The sequence below is a fragment of the Balearica regulorum genome, chromosome 21, assembly GCF_011004875.1.
Source record: "Balearica regulorum gibbericeps isolate bBalReg1 chromosome 21, bBalReg1.pri, whole genome shotgun sequence".
Classification (NCBI taxonomy): Eukaryota; Metazoa; Chordata; class Aves; order Gruiformes; family Gruidae; genus Balearica; species Balearica regulorum.
The window spans coordinates 6,041,862-6,061,644 of record NC_046204.1 but is presented as its reverse complement, the minus strand read 5'-3'; the positions used below and the strand labels follow the sequence as shown (position 1 = coordinate 6,061,644).

The 19,783-nt window shown below is 46.0% G+C and overlaps 1 protein-coding gene across 1 annotated transcript; it reads right to left on the bottom strand.

The window, feature by feature from the left end:
* Positions 1-844: 844 nt before the first annotated feature.
* Positions 845-19,764, bottom strand: CLCN6 (chloride voltage-gated channel 6). The gene is made up of 23 exons (XM_075773555.1): positions 19,653-19,764; positions 18,579-18,638; positions 17,490-17,555; positions 16,873-16,938; positions 16,111-16,177; positions 15,596-15,702; positions 15,233-15,359; positions 14,563-14,630; positions 14,397-14,455; positions 13,628-13,760; positions 12,663-12,776; positions 12,243-12,409; positions 11,207-11,333; positions 10,724-10,850; positions 10,229-10,382; positions 9,969-10,128; positions 9,717-9,823; positions 9,102-9,288; positions 8,319-8,476; positions 7,820-7,976; positions 6,982-7,089; positions 6,201-6,326; positions 845-4,834 (listed from the first exon to the last, which is right to left on the bottom strand). Exons 1-23 carry the CDS (start codon positions 19,734-19,736, stop codon positions 4,754-4,756), a joined length of 2,610 nt encoding a protein of 869 aa, XP_075629670.1. The 5' UTR covers positions 19,737-19,764; the 3' UTR covers positions 845-4,753.
* Between the last annotated feature and the right edge of the window lie 19 nt (positions 19,765-19,783).

Sequence of the window (19,783 nt, the reverse complement as noted above, 5' to 3'; positions counted from 1 at the left end):
GACCACCATGACACTACTTCTTTAGCTCTCAAACACAGACTTTGCTGCCATCCCCACCCAACAGATGCTTTTATCTATTTCAGGCTCTCCCTGTCATTACATACACACCAAGCAAGAGACCGAGGGCAGAAGCCAGACAAGCTGCTGGCTGGCTGGCTTCATATTAGAGTGCATCAGAGCCACTATATGCATCCTGTACAACACAGCTACTTGATCCAGAAAAGCAGCACAAGCATGGAAAGGCAATGAGCTTCTGGGTCAGATATTTCTACCTCAAAGACTGCACTTACATTTTTTGGCCTGTTAACATGTGATAAAATATGAAAAATTGTCACAAGTTCTTATCTGTAAGGTAAACAGCAGGATAAAGCAGGAAAGACAGCCACAAACTAAATGAAAGCTAAAGATTAAACAGATTTTTCACATCTTGGAGAAGCCACCTGTAAAACAAGAGGTGCAACACTGCAGTCCAAACATCTTTCATTAACTCACAGGGAGGAAGGTGGAAAGCAAGAGTTCTCAAGTAAGAAAAGCAGCAGTTGCTTCTAGCACATTGTGCACAATTCAGCTCCTTATCATACATTTGATAATTCCTTCCTTTTAAGTACCTATTGTGAGAGAACATGGGACTAGAGTGGTCCATAACCTAAAGGATTACACCAATTCCTATCTTTGCCCAGCTTCAGAGCACCTTCTGCGCAAACTGTTGTATCCAGACAGCTCATAAATAGCAGCTATTCATCTGCCTCAAATCATGTTCTTCAATATTGCCATATTCTACCAGTTTTATTATAATAAAGGGCAAAAATAAAACAACATTAGAAACACCAAAAGGCCTTGAAAGTGCTGAAGGAGACACACAAACATTTTACTCTCAGACATGTTATGGTTACATGAATAATTCCCAAGTGCCATAGTTCAAATAAAAATATATTCATACAAATTTAAAAAAAAAAATACAATTTATATACATTGTGGAATTAGCTTACATCATTTCATAACAAAAAACAGTGCAAAAAACAAATGGAAAGGTAAGTTGCTACCATTGGAATGGCTCACAGTAAGTTAACAATTCAAAGTAATTAACACTGCACAGGAAACCATGAGGCAGGGGAGAATGCCCCATACTACTCCCTAACTTTTGCCATCAATACTAATCCAGTTCTTGGTTACTATTCCTTTAGTGTTGCTCTGAGTAAAAGGTTACAGGCACCTATGTTAGAAGTTAGTTTCTCGGTAAATCACTAAGCAACCAGAGCCAGAGTAGAAGCAGTTAGTGTGTTTAAGAAAGAAATTAAGAGACCAAAGTGTGAGAACAAGACTGATTCAACACGAGCCCCTTTGCATCAGTCCTTAGCAGAAGGGAAACGCTTCATGTCCAAACGTCAGATGAACTCATAACTCCCTTTCTTCAGGCTACATAACAGTGATTGCACACTGAGATTTCCCGTTAAAGCAGCTGACAGGGTCACCCACCATCCTCATTTAAAACTTCTTTACTGAAGGAGTGAAAGGGGTGTCTTTTTCAGCTGAAATATTTGAATAAGATCAATGCATAGGCAGAGCAGACAGTGCTGACAGCAGGCTGAAGGCAGGTGGCCTTCTCATGGGGAAGCGCAGCTGGTGCTTAGACAACCCTTGACAAGATTCTTCAGCCTGTCTTGTCTGGATTGCCTAACTCCAGGACTCAGTAGTGAGTACAAGACATGCTGCAACAAAATATACTGCTGTAGTTTGTGTATAGATATAAAATAGGACACGACCAGCTCAAGGCAAGCAATCTAAGGAGCCCTATTCATGTGCAGGAAGAGAAGGAACCTTCCACACACAACCACTCAACATGAGCAAGAGCAAAAAGATTTGTCATGGAGAAACATATGGCATTCTTGACAGGTGCTCTGAAAGTATGGGATTGCTAATTCCACATTAGAGTGATCTGAAATACCATCATAACAGGATTCCTGTGATTTGTAACTGCCCACAAGCACAAATCCTTTGAATGAAAGGTAGGTTAACAGAAGCATATTTCAAACCTACAGTCCAGCTTCAGGGAGTGCAAAAGGGTGCTGGAAGTTTCTTGGAATAGCTCAGTGTAAGACCAGAGCTCAGGGAACACAGGCATTTTAGAAATCATCTGCAGAGACTATCCAGAGAGAACAAACACCCTTACTCTACTTACACAGAAACAACTTGCAAGTCAAGAGCGGTAGCCAATGCCAACTCTATGCTCTAAGGAACATGCCACACCTGTCCCAGCTAAGGAGTCCAGGCTGAAGGCACAAGGACACTGGCTGTAGGAAAACACCTTCACTTTACTCTTGGAAGTTTAAGAGCTTGCAGGCCTTATTTGAAATGGAGCTAGGATATTCAGAAGCCAGCAAAACTATTTTAGTGGAGGAGACAAGAGCTGTTGCTGCAAGTTCCACATTAAGAAAGGGAAAAGAATGAATGTATTCCCTGCTCTTTAGGTAGGCCACTTCCAAGCAGCCCTGGAGAGGGTTGGGACACACACAGCTTCCTTTTCAACAACTGCCACTGCACATACCACAGCCCACTCTCCTTTGTGGAAAGAGTGTAAATCCATTCTTAAAACAAAGAAATATCTACCCTTCCTCTCTTAATAAGGTAGCAGGTGGGAAAGAACACCAAGTGAAAAAAAAGGCCTCCAGATGTCATTGGAGAGGAATAAAAATTAAAATTTAAGTGCTTACAAACAGCTTTGCTAAAATCAAACTTTCCAACTCAGCCATGCCATGCACCGTATGACAAGGGCGAATTCTACCCTAGAACTTGGCCTCAGGAACCACTTGCAATATCAAGTTTTCTCTCATCTGCTGGACAAAATTCAAGAGCCTCCCATGACTCAGCTGTCTCTATTGCAAGCACAGCCAGAGAATACATCTGTCCTGCAAAGACTGCATGAACATCTAAGAGATCCAGTGACTTAAAGAGCCATCAAGACCATGGCTGATGACGTGGGCACAAAAACTCCTCCTAACCCTAACTGTAGCGGGGCTCAGCAGCCAGCAGTTTGCAGAGCAGTGCCCTGGAACAACCAGCTTCCACAAAGTCAAAGAGGCTGTTAGTGTTTTGATGCATGTAAGGAAAGGGCACAATTTCTTCAGGCTTTCAGTCACGAAAATCTTCAGCATAGGTAAGTTCCTGAATTCAGAAAATACAATAATGTCCCATTTCCTTCTGCCACAACTCTCATCTAGCTAGCTCCTTATGGCAGACAACAGGTTAATCGGAATGCTCAGAGGCTGTATAGAAGCTTTTCTGGGATACATTCCCCATGTTACCTGGCCCAGTCTCTTGGCTGAGAGAATGCTCTGTGCTTTATCAAGCCAATCAGCTCTGCAGCCCCTGGAGGCACAATGCTGGCTTCCCACTGAGGGTTATCTGTATGCAAAACTCAGGAGGGCAGGTGCCTGCTGGAACAATACAGGTGCTGGCCAGGATGGTACCTGCTAAAGCAGTGAACTGGCTGCAACTGGCTTCTAAGTGCTGATTTTACCCTTACAGATATTCAGCTGTTGCAGTTGCAAACGTTATCCAGACAGCCCCACTTGTCACCCTGCAGCAGATCCTGCCTGTTAGTTACCAGCACCAAGTATCCCTCCTGTACGGCAGCCTGAAGTTACACCAGCTTCTCTCATGACGCAGAGATAATTCAACCAAGCCCAGAGACACGGCTTCAGTTCTATTTGCCTCTAGAAAGCAACACTTCACCATGCTCTGGGGACATGGGGTTCCCTGGTCTCTAACCCTAGCTGGAAAGGTGTCCCAGGCTCTCACTCTTGGATCAGTACAAGGACAAAGTGCCTACAAATGCCAAGAAAAGCAGGAGTGTCAGGGCAGTGACAAAGTGGAGTGCCACAAAGTGCCTTAGAAGAGTCTCTTACAGGGAGATAATAGCACAACAGCTAACAGGGAAAGAGATCTCCCTTCTCTGAGATGGTCTGCAAATGTATTAAATATTTATAATCCCAAACAGTAACTGGAATTGAACTGCTATGAACTTCTGATTTGCTGAGCTGCTCTCAAAAGTCAGCTGCTGTCAAAAACATCACAGCAGGGACACTTCCCCATGAAAGAAGGAGAGAAATTAGGAACCAATGAAGCCAGAGTGGAAAAACATGGGCAACTGGGAGCACCCACAAAGAGAGGTGTATTTCCAAAGAGACAGATTTTTTTTTAATACTGCTTTTGAGAAAAGCCATCCTCCAGAGCAGCTATCTGATAACTGCAAACTTCAGTATCTCCTCTCAGCCTTGACAGTGACCCCCTTCTCACACAAGTAAGGCAACAGTTGCAGGAACAAGGGAGGAAGAGGAAAAGGGAGACATACAGGAGGATAGGGAAAAGATGCTGCAGTTCTTTGCACAGGACACAGTGGAGCTAGATGGTTCTTTTTTCCAACCCTTAAACCCAAAACAAAACAAAATAGCAGAACATACAGTGTCAGGACAACATCTGATGAAAGGAGATAACTGGGGCACAGGAAAAGGAAAAACCTGGATCAAGAGTGGTCAAACCAAGTGCCTGAGACCAATCAACAGCTCTGGGCTCAGGCTGCTCCTCTATTTCTCTGGCTAGTAAGATGTTTTCCAGCTCCCCAGGCTTGATATGCATGTGAGAAGCCAAACGGCAAGTCTTGGGCCTTGTGGGGTCCAAGCAGAATGCGAGCGCGTGTGCAGGCTTGGAAGAGGGAGGTAGCCACACCGACAGTGGGGCAGGGTGGGCAGGGGCATCAAATGGTCTGATAGTGTTGTCTCAGTCTTGCCTGCAGAAATTCGTGGGTCAAGTTGTGCCGAGTGATTATCCCAACAATCTTAAAGGGGAAGAAAAGAGGAAAAAAAGATACAAGTCAGTATCACAGATGTACCACTAAGAGATGTGCATGGTAGAACTGTTGCTCTTTACAACCCCCAAGAAGGGGGGAACCTGCAAGTGGTTCTTGACCAATGCTGAATGAGAGCGGATTCAAGTTCAAATCTCATCAAAACAACACCCCTCCTTATCCCAGTACTTATCTATAAGCAAGACACTGCTTTAACTACACCCAGACAGCTTAACTGTTGCTATCATGTCTGGACACAGCAGTAGTTACTCCTGCCTAGGAAGGGAAATCCTGTCTGTGTTAGACAGTATACGGATGTAACTAAATCCTTTGGAAAGTGAAAACTGTAATTGGAAATAACAAAGTTGTCTCTTATGGCTTCATTAGAGATATTTCTGGTATGCCACATGACATGACTGCAGATAGCTCGTATCAGTTACATTCTAGGAAGCTCTAAAGACCATTCAGAAGAGAAACTGTAAAGGCTAGCTGAGTGGTGACTGCACACTGGCCATCGCTAGCTGGCAGGTCACAAAAGGGAACCTCTCCCAGCCTGCTGGGGAAACATTAAAACTAAATATTTCAGCTGATGAAACACCTCAGTGGTTTTACACATTGAAAGAGTTTAGAACTAGGCTGCTCTCTAGTACTGCAAAAGCATCTTGTAATAAACATGGAACAAATCAACATCTCTCATTTTCAACCAACAGGCTCTGCAGAGTAGCTATTAGGAATGCCAAAAGGGAGAAAAAGCACTGCTGTCTCATAGGGACAGACCGGTTCAGGCTTACGGGAAACAGTTTCATTATGTTTATAGGAAGTTACTGACACCTACTGACTATTCCTGAGCATTGTAGATGGCAGAGAGACAAGTACAGCGAATCAAGCACAAACCATTCAAAGACCCCTTTATTGCTGCTCCTTTGAGTAGGAACAGAATGCAAGTTCCCTTCCAGCAGAAAAACCTCCTGCCCCAACACACAGGAATTTCTGCTCTTGGTCTTGAATAAAGCTGTCAAAGAGGAAGCCAAATTAGTGGCTTCTGATAAGCTCAAGGCCTCTTAACAGGTACAAGACAGTAAGAACTTCCACATGCTGTCAACCTGAGACAGGAGAGAGACTGCTTGTCCTGCCCTTTGGAGGGAAAGTGGGAAGCAGGCTTGGACGCAAAAGACGGTAACAAAGTCACAGTAACTAACAATGCTTCAGGGCCTGTAAAGAACACCACATTCTGATCTCTTTAAAGCATTTCTGTTTGATGTTAAAAGAGATCTTAATTCTCCCAAAGGTAGAGTACATTGCAAAACACACAGTGGCTTCCTTGCTCAGCCAAGACAAAATGGAGATAAGGACTCACCTCTCCAACTGCGTTCACAACCGGTAAATGTCTGAGTCCCATTGTCCTAAACAGGTTGAAGACTTGTGACACATGAGTGTTTGGAGAGACAGCAAAGGGTGATGGGTTCATGTATGGGGTGACATCCTAAAGAAAAACAATTAGATTATTTACAGAAGGCATTTTCACTATCTCTGGGAATCGCTGACAAGCAATTCCTACAAGTCCTCCAATGCACTGATCTCTAGACAGGGTATTGGACTGTGGGCATCTTCTATTTCTCCACATATATGAAATTATTTCATGAACCTGAATTTGTCACAGTTTGTTTGAACACTGTAACTCTTAAGAGCTGCAGAAAGCCTCAGAGCAGGATAAATGCCGGTCCGTGAAAATAAGAACGTATATTAAAAAAGCACTTCGGCCCACACAGCAAGCTTCCTGTCACAAAGACAATGACAGTCCTGCCACTGACTGAGCTGCCAGCACACAGAGTTCCAAATAGGTATCAGCAGCTTGCCTGTCTGATCTCACTCAAGCAAGAGTCTAATCCAGAAGGAAATTAAAGTAGACAGGCAACATCTTATTCTGAAAGTAAAGTACCTGTGTGTGATGTTACCTCACAGCAGGTATGAGGATTGATTTCCACATGCAGACAAGGCTGACAATGCATGAGAAGTACAAAATGTTGGTCACTGCACCCAAGGGTGGACTTTTTTTAAAGGCTCGACCTTTTTTAAAGGCTTGGGACAGTCCTAAACATATGACAGGAAACACTGTTACGCTGCAGTGCATTTCTTACCACTATCATGCGAGGGTTCAGCAGCGTGAGGTCCAGGTCATGGATATCTGGATAGCGGGGGTAATCCTCTGACATTTCTGCATGGGACAGACGAGGCTGGCTTGCACTCTGCAATTAAAACAAATCCCACTGAACCAATGTGTCACCATCCCAGTCAGTTCATGGGCTGCAAGCAGCACAGCAAACGATGCCTCCCAATGGTTCACCCAGATCTCCTCCTCCACCCATGCCCACACATCCAACTTCTGCAGAGGTACTCCACTCCTAGCAGGTCACCTCAGACCGCAGCAGTGCAAGCCCAAACCTATGCAGGCATTTAGCTGACAGAGCAACGGATCTGCTCTCTAGCCTCTGACCGATCTCCACTCAATGCTGGAGGGCAGCAACAAATCAGCCTTGCGGTAGATGGGCCTCAAACACAAATGCTCATACTGATCTCAGTGATACAGCTGGCACTCTCCTGGTAAGACCTTGGCACGCAGCAGCAAAAACACACAGTATAGACCGCTGGTTGCTCTATTTGGATTTAATATCTGCCCTCCGTTCTCCATTTATGACAGGATTGCACCTTTATGGCACAAATGGGTCTGTTGGTTTATTTTTTAAACAGTAGCTGTCCTCTTTTCCTGGTGGTACTTAAACAGAAATTAAATTCTCTCTATTCTAGAGCTGCAAGGGAGAATTCACATTATCCATCTGCAGGTTTTAAAACACAGATGCATTCCTTAAAGGGTAAAAAAGGTAAATTCATTGTGGCAGTCCATAAATATGGTTCCCAACCTTCTCAGTTGAGAGGGTAGGGATTTCTCTGGTACAATTCCTGATTAAGACGACTCACCGACCGGCTCTCGGAGTAACAAACACCCCTGACAAGGAGGGTGACGAGCTGTGAGCGCAAGATCAAGCCGTGGAAGGTCAAAGGTCTGAAGCGTTCCTCCATGGTCCACTCTTCACTGGGAGACTGGTCAGGGTACAGGTTGGGGTAAGGAGTGTATCTGTGACAGATTTAATACGTTATAAATTGTATGAATTTAAAGAGAGATGCATTCCCCCACCTCCAAAACAAGAACAGCTATTTCAGCTCTTTGCAGCCTTCTCCTGAAAGGAAATGTAGGTGAACAGGTTGGACACCATCAAGCCATTAGGCAAGGACTCGGTCACAAGTGGGAGCCCCAGCACTGACTGCCGAGACCTGACAAGTCACTTCTTCTGAAACATCGATACTAGCACTGTTTTCTCTGACATATGGAATGACAGGGACTGTATGAAGCATCACAACACATCTCAACATATGGAAACATCCTGTTTCCATACATTTGTGCCTACCAGGATCTCACCTTCTCTCTAGCATCTGTTGCAGCAGATCCTCCTTCTCTGGTGGCTCCTCCGTTGCTATGTGCTCATCACACATGTTACGCAATTCACTTGAAGGGTAGGATTTCATGGACTGACTACGCTTGCGCTGCTCTCCTGCTCGGGTGAGGATGCTGGATTTCTGGACACAACAACAATTTCAGATACCCACTAAGCAGGTCAACAGTTATCCAAGAGTGACTATGAACTATTTGATCACAACTTTACGTCACCACATAAGGTGCTCCTTAGTGCTGCTGCTGTACTTGTAAGAATAGCCAATAGGACTGTACTCTCCTTGGACAGGCAGCCTGGAGTTTAGGAATTCAGGCATCCTTTTTTGCTAGAGCACGAGTATGCCACGAGCACATTAATTACTCATTCTGGCCTTAAATTTTAAGTTTCCCAAGAGACTAAAGCATCTGCCCCACTACCCCTCCTACAAACAAGAGAAGCATTTAAGCTCCTACTACTGATCTCAATGGTGGGTTCAGTACTTCAGTGCCAAATCAAACTTTTTCCACGTCTATCCTAAACAAGTACTTATTCCTCTTAACTTTGCCTCTAGGAATGCAGCCCACTCTTCTGCCTTTACCATGAAACAGAGAATGGATTGAAATTCAGTCCCTGAAAATTTTTATTGCAGTAGCTGCTCATGTCTGACCTGAATTCTGCACTGACAAAAGCCTACATAACAAAAGAAAGGGCCTTCCACCTGTAAAACAAAGCTCTTTACCCTTCAACTTACCAAACAATCAACTTCTTACCTTAAATTTGATGTTGTTACTTATCAGTTGATTTCCCTTCATGAACTCCCTCTCGTTGCCCCGGTTCTCAGTCACTACAGGGAAGGCATGATGGACAGTTGTGCGCAGGATGCTGACAAGGGACTGGATCCTGGTGTGTGGGTAGACATATGTCAAGTTGGGTTCCATGATGTCGCTGGCTCGCAATCTGAGGAAAGAGAAATCCACGATTGCTGCATGTATCTTGTGATGGACAAACAAGGAAACAAACCATTCCCAAAATAAGATCCTGAAGGAGTCTGCTGCAGTTCAGTTCTGCAGCTCCTTATATCTGTGTGCTTACCTTCACTGTGCTATGAGTGGTGCTGGCGTTCTTGCTGAACCTCACAAATCTGCTCCTCAGATCTCCACCCATCCAACCCTCCTCAGAAAGGGCTCCAGCACCACTTTCCTGCTGCAGAGCTGATGTACAAATCCCAAGTCCTCTCACAGCAGTCCTCCTCACAGCTGCTCCTCTCAGAGCAGCCAGGTTTGTTGGAGATGAAGCATCATCCCCCTGCATTATGGCATTCCTTTCTGAGCAAGAACCCTACCACAAACTCTAACCCACAGCCCTGCCAAGAGGAGCAACCTTACTTATCCATTTCCACCTCTGTTTCCCATTCTAGAAGAGGCACTCCTCGCAAGTTCACATGGATGTCATAGATGCCTTTGTTGAAAAAGTCTCCTGTCCATTTGGCTACCTGCAGAGCAAACAGAAGGTCTACTGAGTTGTTGCTCCAAGTACAAGACTCCTTGGCTTATCATAGCTCTGGAAGGAACAGAGATCCAGGGCCAGCACACATTCAAGCAGTCTGCAAGAAGCCAGAGCTAAGACTCTGCACTCACCATGAGGGTGATCATTATTGGGAGCCCATAGGTGATCTCATTGGTGGATTCAATTAGGATGACGGTCAGGCTAATTGTCATGCGGACAACTCCTCCCAGAAACGCTGCTGCCCCAATCAGTGCAAAGGTTCCCGAGTAGATGTGATCCAGGCCAATGTAGCTAGGGCAAACAACGGAGCCCAGAGATTAGAATAACCTGACCGAGAGCTCAGTGTGCGCCTGCAGCACATTTCTCGCACATGTACGCACACTCAATGCACCTTTTGAGGAGGTTGGCGACCAGGCGTCCGAAGGCAGCCCCACAAAGCAATGATGGCACAAAAAGACCACTGGGCACAGAGATCCCGTATGTCCAGCAGGAGAGTAAGAAATAGAGAAGGAAGAACAAGGACAGTGTGACTGGGCTGAAAGTACCTGCAACACAAGAAGAGTCATGACTAAAGGGCACAGGTCTGTCGGACAAAGACAGTAGTCTTGCACCATCCACCCCTCATCTCACAGCAGGCTCATCTCACCACAGCTCCTTAGTCTCCCAGTCCAAACACACATGAAGACAATGAATAAGTGAAAAAGAGAGGAAAAGTAGGCCTTTCTTCCCATGGAGGAGGCTTTCACCTGTTGTACTAGCAGTCCCCCAGAGCCATGAAGGCCTGAAGATGCTCTTAGCCTCATGGTTCCTATGACAAGGCTGTTTCAAGCAAGATGGAGCTCTGAAGCCTAAACATGAGACGGAACACTGTCCCCTAGCTACTCACCGTCCTGGTGGAAGAGCTGTAAGATAGCTGATTCCTGAGGGTTGAAGAAGAGTGTGGCCATGTCATTGTAGGTTTCATTTGGGCAGAAAAACGTTTTAATGCTTGAATTCACATCCTCTGACATGCCCTAATGCAGAACACAAAAGACAGTTAAAATCCACTCTGTGCTACATTAGCCTTTGCACAGAACCCTTCTGTACAGGGCTGCCAGCCCACGCTTTGCGAAGTTCAGACCAAAGATCAGTAGCAGGGATGGGGCCTGCAACATCAATGGGCTCCCTGATTCACAGCTTGAGCTGCTTTGCCAAAGTACGAAAGCACAAAGGGCAGCTTTCATTATCACCCTAATCTCCTGCAACTGTCTGTAGGCTTTCACCAAAGTTACGTTAGGTACTAAATGCTGCCAAAAGCTCACGTGCCTGTGCTTCTCTGGAAGGTGCACAATATGATGGGGACATATAATCTTCACAAAAGATCCCTCACCTGCATGCTCAGAGTGTCATTGCCACTATGAGGGGTGGAAGACATCTGCCGGCATTCCCCCAGAACCATGGAGGCTACAAAGACCACGACCGTGGTAGTCAACGACACCAGCAGGCTCTCCAAGACTCTGCAAGCACACAACAGAAACTGTACACTGAAGCCACACTCAGCCCTGTAACCCAGTCCCAGCTCTGCACATGACTGATAAGGTTGCAAGAAGACACAGTCACCACAGCCTAACATCAGAAGCAGAGGACTCTGCAAGTCAAGCTGAATTATGAGTTGGTTGCCAGGGATTGCTTTAACTCCCCTTTTTAATTGCCTGCCCCAAAAAGGAGCTATTTCTGCCCAGAGAACACATAGCAGTCATGTATAAATGCCACAGGGAAAGGTCCAGTGATGAGGCTGTTCACATGGAAACAATGTTCTGTAGGTCCTTACAGGGTAACAGTCTAGACAGGACTGGACAGGTTGATGCATAGCCTCTCATATCTCTTTTATAACTGCTGAAATACAGTTTGGAGGTTTTTTTAAATCTGGGCTTCTTATTTAGGAATTGTCTAGAGCAAACAAACCGCTACTTTCCAGAATTCCATGGTGATTCCCTCTCTAAATAGCACAGATATTAGCTCAGTTGAGGATTTAATTAACCAAGATAATTAAAAAAAAAACCCAAGTGGGATCAGCTATTTTTTTCGCATCTCTTTGGATAAGACAAAAAAATACTGCATGGAGACAAAGCTCTGGTTTGTTCAGCTATAGCCTCTATAATAAAGGGCTCCCTTCATAGCCCTTGTAAGAGGAGTTGCAGCTCTCTGTACCACCAGAGTAATTATGAAAATGCAGAGGGACTCTAACATCTGGTTTCTGGTGTTCATTTTTAAGTTCTATGGAGGCTTCATTTTGTGATTTCAAAAATAATAGGTCTGGGATTTCCTCCAATCCCTCTCAGTGGGTCTTCTAGACTGATGCTTTTGCTTTGGAACACTGAAAACAGATCAGAAATTCCTGCACAAACTCAAGAGAGCACAAATACCTGACCAGCTTTGGCTTGGGATGCACGTTCCGCATGCGGTACTTCGCAAGTCTCTTGTTCAGACAGTTGAAGGTGGCTCCGAGAAGGCCTCCTACAATACCCATCAGAACGAAGAAGCCCAAGTCCACAGCCGTCCAGAGATGGCATTTCTTATCAGACTCAGAGCACTACATGCAGAAAAGCACAGAAAAAAGCATTAGAATAGTTGCTGCAGTTTCCTATCAACACTTCTGTCTCCACGGCAGGAGACTTTCAGCAGCTATGACCAAAGGGAAACAATTCTACCTCAGGCTATCAATGTATTGCAGCTAAATATCAACTGCCCTGCACTGAAATACAAGCACGTATCAAGAAAAACAGAAAGAAACATTGAACTGACAAGAGACTGGAGAGGGGGGAAATAACAGCACTAAATCTTACCTTAAACTCCCCAAAGTTCAGCAGCCCAGGCAGCTGGAAAGACCCCCAACTTCCAAACTGAATCCCAGAGCGAAAAAAATTCAGGGTAAAGGTGGCAGCCATGGAACAGAAAAGCTGACGAAGCAGGGAGAAAAAAAAGGAAGAACTAAACACTCCCAAAATTAAGATTGGTACAGTCAGCTCTTTCTTGAGACTTATGCAAGGGAAAGGGAACCTCAGAGCCTTCTCAGGCTTTAGGAAAATAGTCCTGCTGAGGTTTAACACCCATTCCCCGCTGCAAAAGAGAGCAGGGCTAGAATGGACTATCATAATCATCTGAACATCTGATTTGGTTTCCCTTTTTTCTGTCAAAGATGCTAATTTGCAGTTGCACATCAAGTACAAGGCACTGACACAGCTTGTTTAGAGTTGGAATTTAGGTCTTCATTGGCTTATAGGCAGTTGCTATCTTGGCAAATCCCCTGGCTCTTTTTATCCCACTGAAAAAGAGTAGACTAACTGAATCCCATCAACAGGATATTTGGCATAGGAAGTTCAAAAACCATCATGAAATCCAATACATTTTTAAAATACTGTAAACTTCATGAAAGTAGGCACTAGAGGCAGAGAAATCAGCAGCCTGAAGGCACATGGCATTGCTGCAATACAGCTCCCCAAGGCAGAGAAAAGCAGAAAGAAATCCAGCGCCCACCTACTCTGCTCCTAAAGGATCAGACTGCAAAGAACCCAGGTACAAAAGATCTTTCTCCCAGGTACACTAAATCTGCTGCCCACAGAGTTGTCCCATAGATTCATCTCTGCTCTTGATCTGTAGTAATTCTGGAGCACTCAGAGCAGGCAATCTCTCTCCTGCCAGGAGAGCTCAAGAGGGGACACAGGATAATCTGAATGCCCTCACGGACAAGCCTTCCCAAAGGTCCAGCTCAAGGAATAGACACACAGAAAGAGCTAGAGTCCTTACTCACCACCTTCCATGTAAGTCCCTGATTCCAGAAGGAGGAACCTTCTTCCAAGCTGAAAAGAGTGCCCCCAATTGGGGCTCCAAAGGCAGCTGCAACCCCTGCAGCAGCTCCAGCAGATACAAAATCCCTTTTATCCCTGAAACAAAGAAGAAAACAATCTCAGTTTAACAAAGTAGAGCTCTAGAGGTGCTTAGGTAAGAGACCGTTCCCATTTATGGATATACCCCAGGGACAGAGTGACAGCTGGGAGAAGTGCTGGCCATGGCAGGCTGCACCATTTATTCTGTAAATTGTTGCAGCATCATGCTTCTCCTCGAGAGCACCAGTCAAGAGCAAAACTCTGGCACTCACACACAACTGCCCAGTGTATGAGAAACCATCCCAAACCATGAGGCTCCAGCATCACTTGAAAGAACTACAGAGAAGGAAGGGCAAGATTTTATTCACATTCAGGTGGACCAACCTTCTCCAGAGTCACAAGGGGTGAGTAACTGAGCTTGTTCCCAATAATGAAGCCATTTAACTATTCAGATTAAAGGTTTTAAATGAGCAGAATTTGCTGAGTAGTACAAGAGAATATCAATGAACATGGAGACCAGAGCAGCATGGAAGAGTCAAGTCCAGGTGGTGTCTTGCTGCACAATGAAACTGCAGGACACTAGAGAGAAACTGAAAACCCAACTGACTGATTCATCCCAGCCTGCCACCCTTCTCCCAAGGAAGTCTGCTCACTCATCCTCCTCTCCCCTCCTCCACATCCTGAGTACAGTACCTGTCACTGCGAAAATAGGGAAAGTTAAAGTGGATCTTCCTCAAAGAGATGCTCTGGAACTACAAACAAAGTAAAGATTTAGAAACAGAGGAGATGGAAACTTACTCCTCACAGCATCTTACAAAGCAGTGGTGTGACCAGGCCAGCGAGCCAGGCCAGCACTAACCTGTGGCAAACCCGCACCCACAACAGCACCACTGTGAATCATTGGACCCTCCTTCCCGACAAAAAGACCTGGAAAAACAGGACTGATGAGGCAACACACTCCCCTCACCCCTCTCCCTTGCTGACAATGCCAGGAGAAATCAGCTCACCACTCCCATGCCATGGCACATTTCCTTGTGCCAAGCCTGCAGCTCCTCCCTCACCCCTCGAGGTAAAGGAAGGTGCTGATCCCTGCCCCCTCAACCTCCCAAACATTTGTGAAGACTTGCACAGACTTGGGACTCCAAGTGGGTGGAACCAAAGACAGCTGTCCCAAGGACTCTGAACTCTCTGGGTTACTCTGCCCTGCTGCCTAGAACATAGCCTCCTTCAGGCTGCTCTAGGCAATGTCTTCTGGAGAATTCTCAGGTCTCCCCTGTGGACTGAGCCACAAAGTGCCACTTCTGACTGGCCCACCCAGAAAAGTACCTGTTCCCCCACTAGTCCTGATTATTCTGTCTATTTTACACTCTATATATGCATTCAGAGCTCATCACTCTGCTCTAGCCCATCAAAATAATTTTACTGGAAAGGCAGAAGCCTTATGTGCCCTATGTAGAGCAGGGACAGCATCTTTCCTGCTTCAGAGATTCTTTACTCCAACAAGATCAAGACACCAGAGCCCTTCTTACCTCCTGCCACACTGAAGAGCACTCCCATAGCTTTGCACACCACCGTCCGGAGACGCACAACCCCTGGAACCTTTACCCCGTTGAGGTAGCACTTAATTTCAGGAATTCCTGATCCAGCTGCTACAGGCTGCAGAAAAGAAACACTGGTGCTGTGCTGCATTGATTTCATAGCTGACCAACACTATCTCAGAGAGCACAGCAAGGGACCAAGAGACTCTGCTTAGCTAAATCACTCAGCACTGTGAAGACAGTTTGAGGTCTTCGGGCAGAAAGTGCTTCTAGCAAAAAGGATAGTTCATACCCAGGACCTGTGTGAGAAGAAATGGAGACTGTGTAAGGAGCAGCAGCAGAACTAAGTCTTACTTGGATCAGAACCAGAAGACTGGCAAGAAAAACAAAGGTCAGGTTGAAACCCAGGAGCTCCAGCAAGGACAAGGCAAGACAGCCTTTCTCAGTGCATTCTTCCACCGCTGCAGGGACAGTCAAGGAAAACAACATTCCCACCAACACACGATCATTCGGTACTGTCTGGGGGTCCCACTGGCATCAGGAGCCAAGCCTGTGCTTCCTAATCCAGCCAGGGCAGCTGACACAGCCCATTAGGCAGCCAGGCTTGCTTTTCAGAGCTCAAGACTGAGCTACAAGGACAGGAAACCACTCATTCTTTCAGGGATTAGCCTTTGCCTATGTACATGATCCTGGAATCATTTCTTGATTTCAAGGGCTGAATTACACAGGCAAGTTGAAAACTTGATTAATCATCAACAACATGACTAATGGCAGAGGTCTGAGAGTCAGCTGTTCTGGGCAAAACATAGCAACAGAAAGTAAAAGGTCACTTGAGTCTAACAGGAACCCATAGACTAGGTAAAAGATACAGCTTTGTACCACCCGGAACTTGAGTTGGGTAAAGAGCCGTACGAAGAAATCCACAAAGAGGCCCACCTATGAAAAAGACAACAGATCTGCCATCAGAAATTAGTACATACTAGTAACAAAGACCACCCCCTAGTAAGTCCTACTAGAAGTATGCACACAGGGGAGAACAGAGGATGCAGAAGGCAAAAGAAACGTTGTTCAGAGTAACTTCAGAAACTCAGATTTGCTGCCTCCCTCGTTCTCGCTGGGACAGATCCATCCTAGAATTATACCTGAAGAGAGGCATTTCAGAGTACTAATCTGGTAGCATTTTTAACAGACACAACATACGTCAGGGTACAGAAGAAAACTGGTGTTTAATGGAGGCATACAATCAGCAAAGCTAATTTTCTAACACTCTAGAAAGCACATGCAGTGAAGCTAGTACTGCCAAACATAAAAAAAAATACAGTTCAACTGTAAATTAGCACCCTTTTTTATTAAATGCTCACTTTGGACAAGTTTTCCTGTATGAAGAATTAAAGGATTTGCCAGAATACTTTGCAAAGAAAGCACAGCAAGATCTGAAAGAAAAAAAGGGCTTCCTGGAAAATAATCTAGCAACAACATGTTATAATTCCCAAAATGTAACTTCAGCTACTAAGCTCTCCACTTCATGAAAGAGAATGTTTCCTCCTCTTTACTCCTCGGCCATTGACTTCTAAATTATTCCTGCTTAGCCTCCTGAATTTTCCTCATTCCCCAAACAGCATGACCCTTACCAGTCCTGTGCAGACTCCAATAGCGAAAACCATCACCCACTTCACTGCTTCGTATCTCTGAGCTTTCTGTTTAGGAAGAGGACAAAAAAAAAAAAGCTAAGTCAAAGCCACATAGAGATGAGGATCAGAAAAAAGCAGTTTGGGGCTCAAGTACAGCTAGAGTGATAAATCCACAGAAGATGGTGACAACAGCAAACAGGAAATAGGGAACCGAAAGCGCTGAACATCTTGCTCACTTTAAACCTGAGGATCAGAACAGATGCTGGGAGCTATAATCTCCACACATATTTTTATTCTTTTCATAGAGAAACCAAGAAAGCACACAGAATTTCTTTCATAAAGAAGAAAAAAAAAACCCCACAAAACTTCCTTCAGTGGAGAATATTTAGAATCATAGAATGGTTTGGGTTGGAAGGGACCTTTAAAGATCTTCTAGTCCAACCCCCCTGCACGAGCAGGGACATCTTTCACTAGACCAGGTTGCTCAAAGCCCCATCCAACCTGGCCTTGAACACTTATAGAGATGGGGCATCCATAAGTTCTCTGGGCAAATTTCTCTGGGCAATTTCCACAGTTTTAGCTCTCAAGCTAATGAAAAAGAAAGAACAAGGTCCTACCTTGTTGTCCATGCTCTCCAAAACTTCCAAGTATGGATCATTGATACAGCGATCATAATCCAAGCTCTGAAAGAATGCCAAAAGATCAATTTAAGAGAACCATCTGCAACAGATCATGCAAAAAACTATGGATAGAGGAACTTGTTAAAGATTACAGAAGTCATTACTACCCCCCACAGTAGGTTTTGCAAATGGTAGGAGAAAAAACTCCTGGAAACAACTTCATTTAAATATTTCCAGCAGAGCCAGACCCCGAGGATCAGGAAGTGAAAGAACAAACCAATTTCATTGCCCAAGCTGACAGACATAGGTAACCAAACAGCCACACAACTAATTAATAGAACTTTAAATTAGAGAAGTCACATTATACAGATTTAGACTTTACTTCTTTAAGTGCCTCCAATTTGACAGTGCAGGGGATAACATTAGATATTTAATCTTTCACTACAACAGGAACACTAGATAGGAATTCCTCTCCAGATGAACAGCATCAATTGTTAAACTTATCACAGCAGTGACTTAAAAGCAACATAGAGTTGCCCAGTCGTACTCGCTAAGTACCGCTAGCTTTTATCTACATCGTCACCTTTTCAAGCCAAGGAGTAGCAGGCTGAGTTGGTAACATGCATGCTGACAGCAACTGCTCTAAACAGCTCAGGGCCACCACACAGACATGCAAAAAGCAAAAATCTCCTGGGAAGATCTGTGAGCCAGAAGGCTAACAGAGACAGCAGTAAGGCAGCAGTGACCAAGCAGCTACAGATGCTTTCTACAGTCACAAGGAAACAAGACCACTAGAGCCTGTAAATCGCACATTAAAAAAGTGGAACAACGCAGCAGACTCTGAAAATGAATTGCCTCAACAAGAGTCTGACTTGAACACCAGATGTTCAAGATCCACTCACAGGGCTTTAACCCAGAAACATATAATGATGACAAGCAGTTCTCTGCAACTGCAGCAACTCTCGGTATTTCTGCCAATGCAAGCTAACTAGTGATGCATTTTGAGTACCCGCCCCATTCCAAAATCAAACAGACCGAAACCTGTCTGCAGTTCTTTTCACAAACTGTTATCAGTCAATCTCCCACCTCATAGTCTTTGCGTGGAAGGATTTCATCCTCCTCTTCATGAGTTTCTCCTAGGATAGTCTGCAAAAAAAACATGGGAAAGGAAAACCATCAAAGGAATGAATGCGCGTACAGGTGCTCATGAACATTGGTAGCAAAGCCAAAATTAGAGAATGCCTATGCTACTATCACTTATAAAGTCAGAGTAAGGACTACCAGAGCACCACTTACTTCGAGGTAACCGTATAGGGTCTTACCTTAAAGCTTGCACCTCAGCAAGAATACACTACATTACTTCTATACATACTATACTACTTCTATACTCCACTCAGCATAGTAAAGCCACATCCCTGCTTCCTTCACAGCAACAGGTTACAGGGAAGCACAGGACAAGGAACCTGCACAGACAGCCTTCTCCTATGCCAGGTAGCTGGAGAGCCCTTGCCAGAGCCACTTCTGTTTAACAGCTGCAAGGGGTGCTGTACCTGGGAGGAGCAGCAGCGCAGGCTGAGGCACCAGCCACAGGGGCCGGGATACCAGGCCCAGCCAAAGAAAACGTTGCCCGGGGTACCGGAACAGTGCGGACTGCGGCACTGGCAAGAGCGCCTGAGGTACCGGGCCCAAGGCGAGACAAAAGAGCGGGAAAGGGTTGAGGTGCTAGGCCGAGCGTCGGCTGAGCTACCAGGCCCTTAGGTGCCAGCTGAGGTACTGGGCTCCGTGGCACCAGGCCCAGCATCGGCTGAGGCACCGCGCCCTGAGGCACCGCGCCCTGAGGCACCGCGCCCGGAGGTGCCGCCGGGCCGGGCACGGGCTGAGGCGCTGACACCCGAGGCGAGACCCCCCACCTGAGGCGCCGGCACCGGTGGGGGGTCCAGGCCCTGAGGCGTTGGACCGAGTGCGGACTGAGGCTCCAGCAGCTAGGGCGGAGACACCGTGCCCAGCGCCATAGCAACGCTCAACGCCCCCCACAGCGGCCCGCCCTCAGGCGCTCCCCAGAGCCGGCGGGACCGGGCCGAGGCCCGGTGTCAGAGTGCCGCTAGGATGGACGAGACCGGGGGGCGGGGGGGAGGGTGGGGCGCGGGACCGCGGCCGTACCAGCTCCTCGGGGGTGCGGCTCTCCCGCTCGCCGCAGCAGCGCGGACAGCAGCAGCAGCACAGCCCGGACCCGCACCCCGCCATCTTCCGCCGCCACCACCCATTCCCGGCCCCACCCGCCGCGCGTGACC

What these genes read in the sequence shown, in the direction of transcription:
- CLCN6 (XM_075773555.1), bottom strand. Translation starts at nt 19,736, where the DNA reads ATGGCGGGGTGCGGGTCCGGGCTGTGCTGCTGCTGCTGTCCGCGCTGC. An exon ending in TGAACTTTGGGGAGTTTAAG is followed by an intron (nt 12,410 to 12,662) that starts GTAAGATTTAGT and finishes TTCTGCATGTAG; the next exon opens with TGCTCTGAGTCTGATAAGAA. An exon ending in ACAGCTCTTCCACCAGGACG is followed by an intron (nt 10,383 to 10,723) that starts GTGAGTAGCTAG and finishes CTTGTGTTGCAG; the next exon opens with GTACTTTCAGCCCAGTCACA.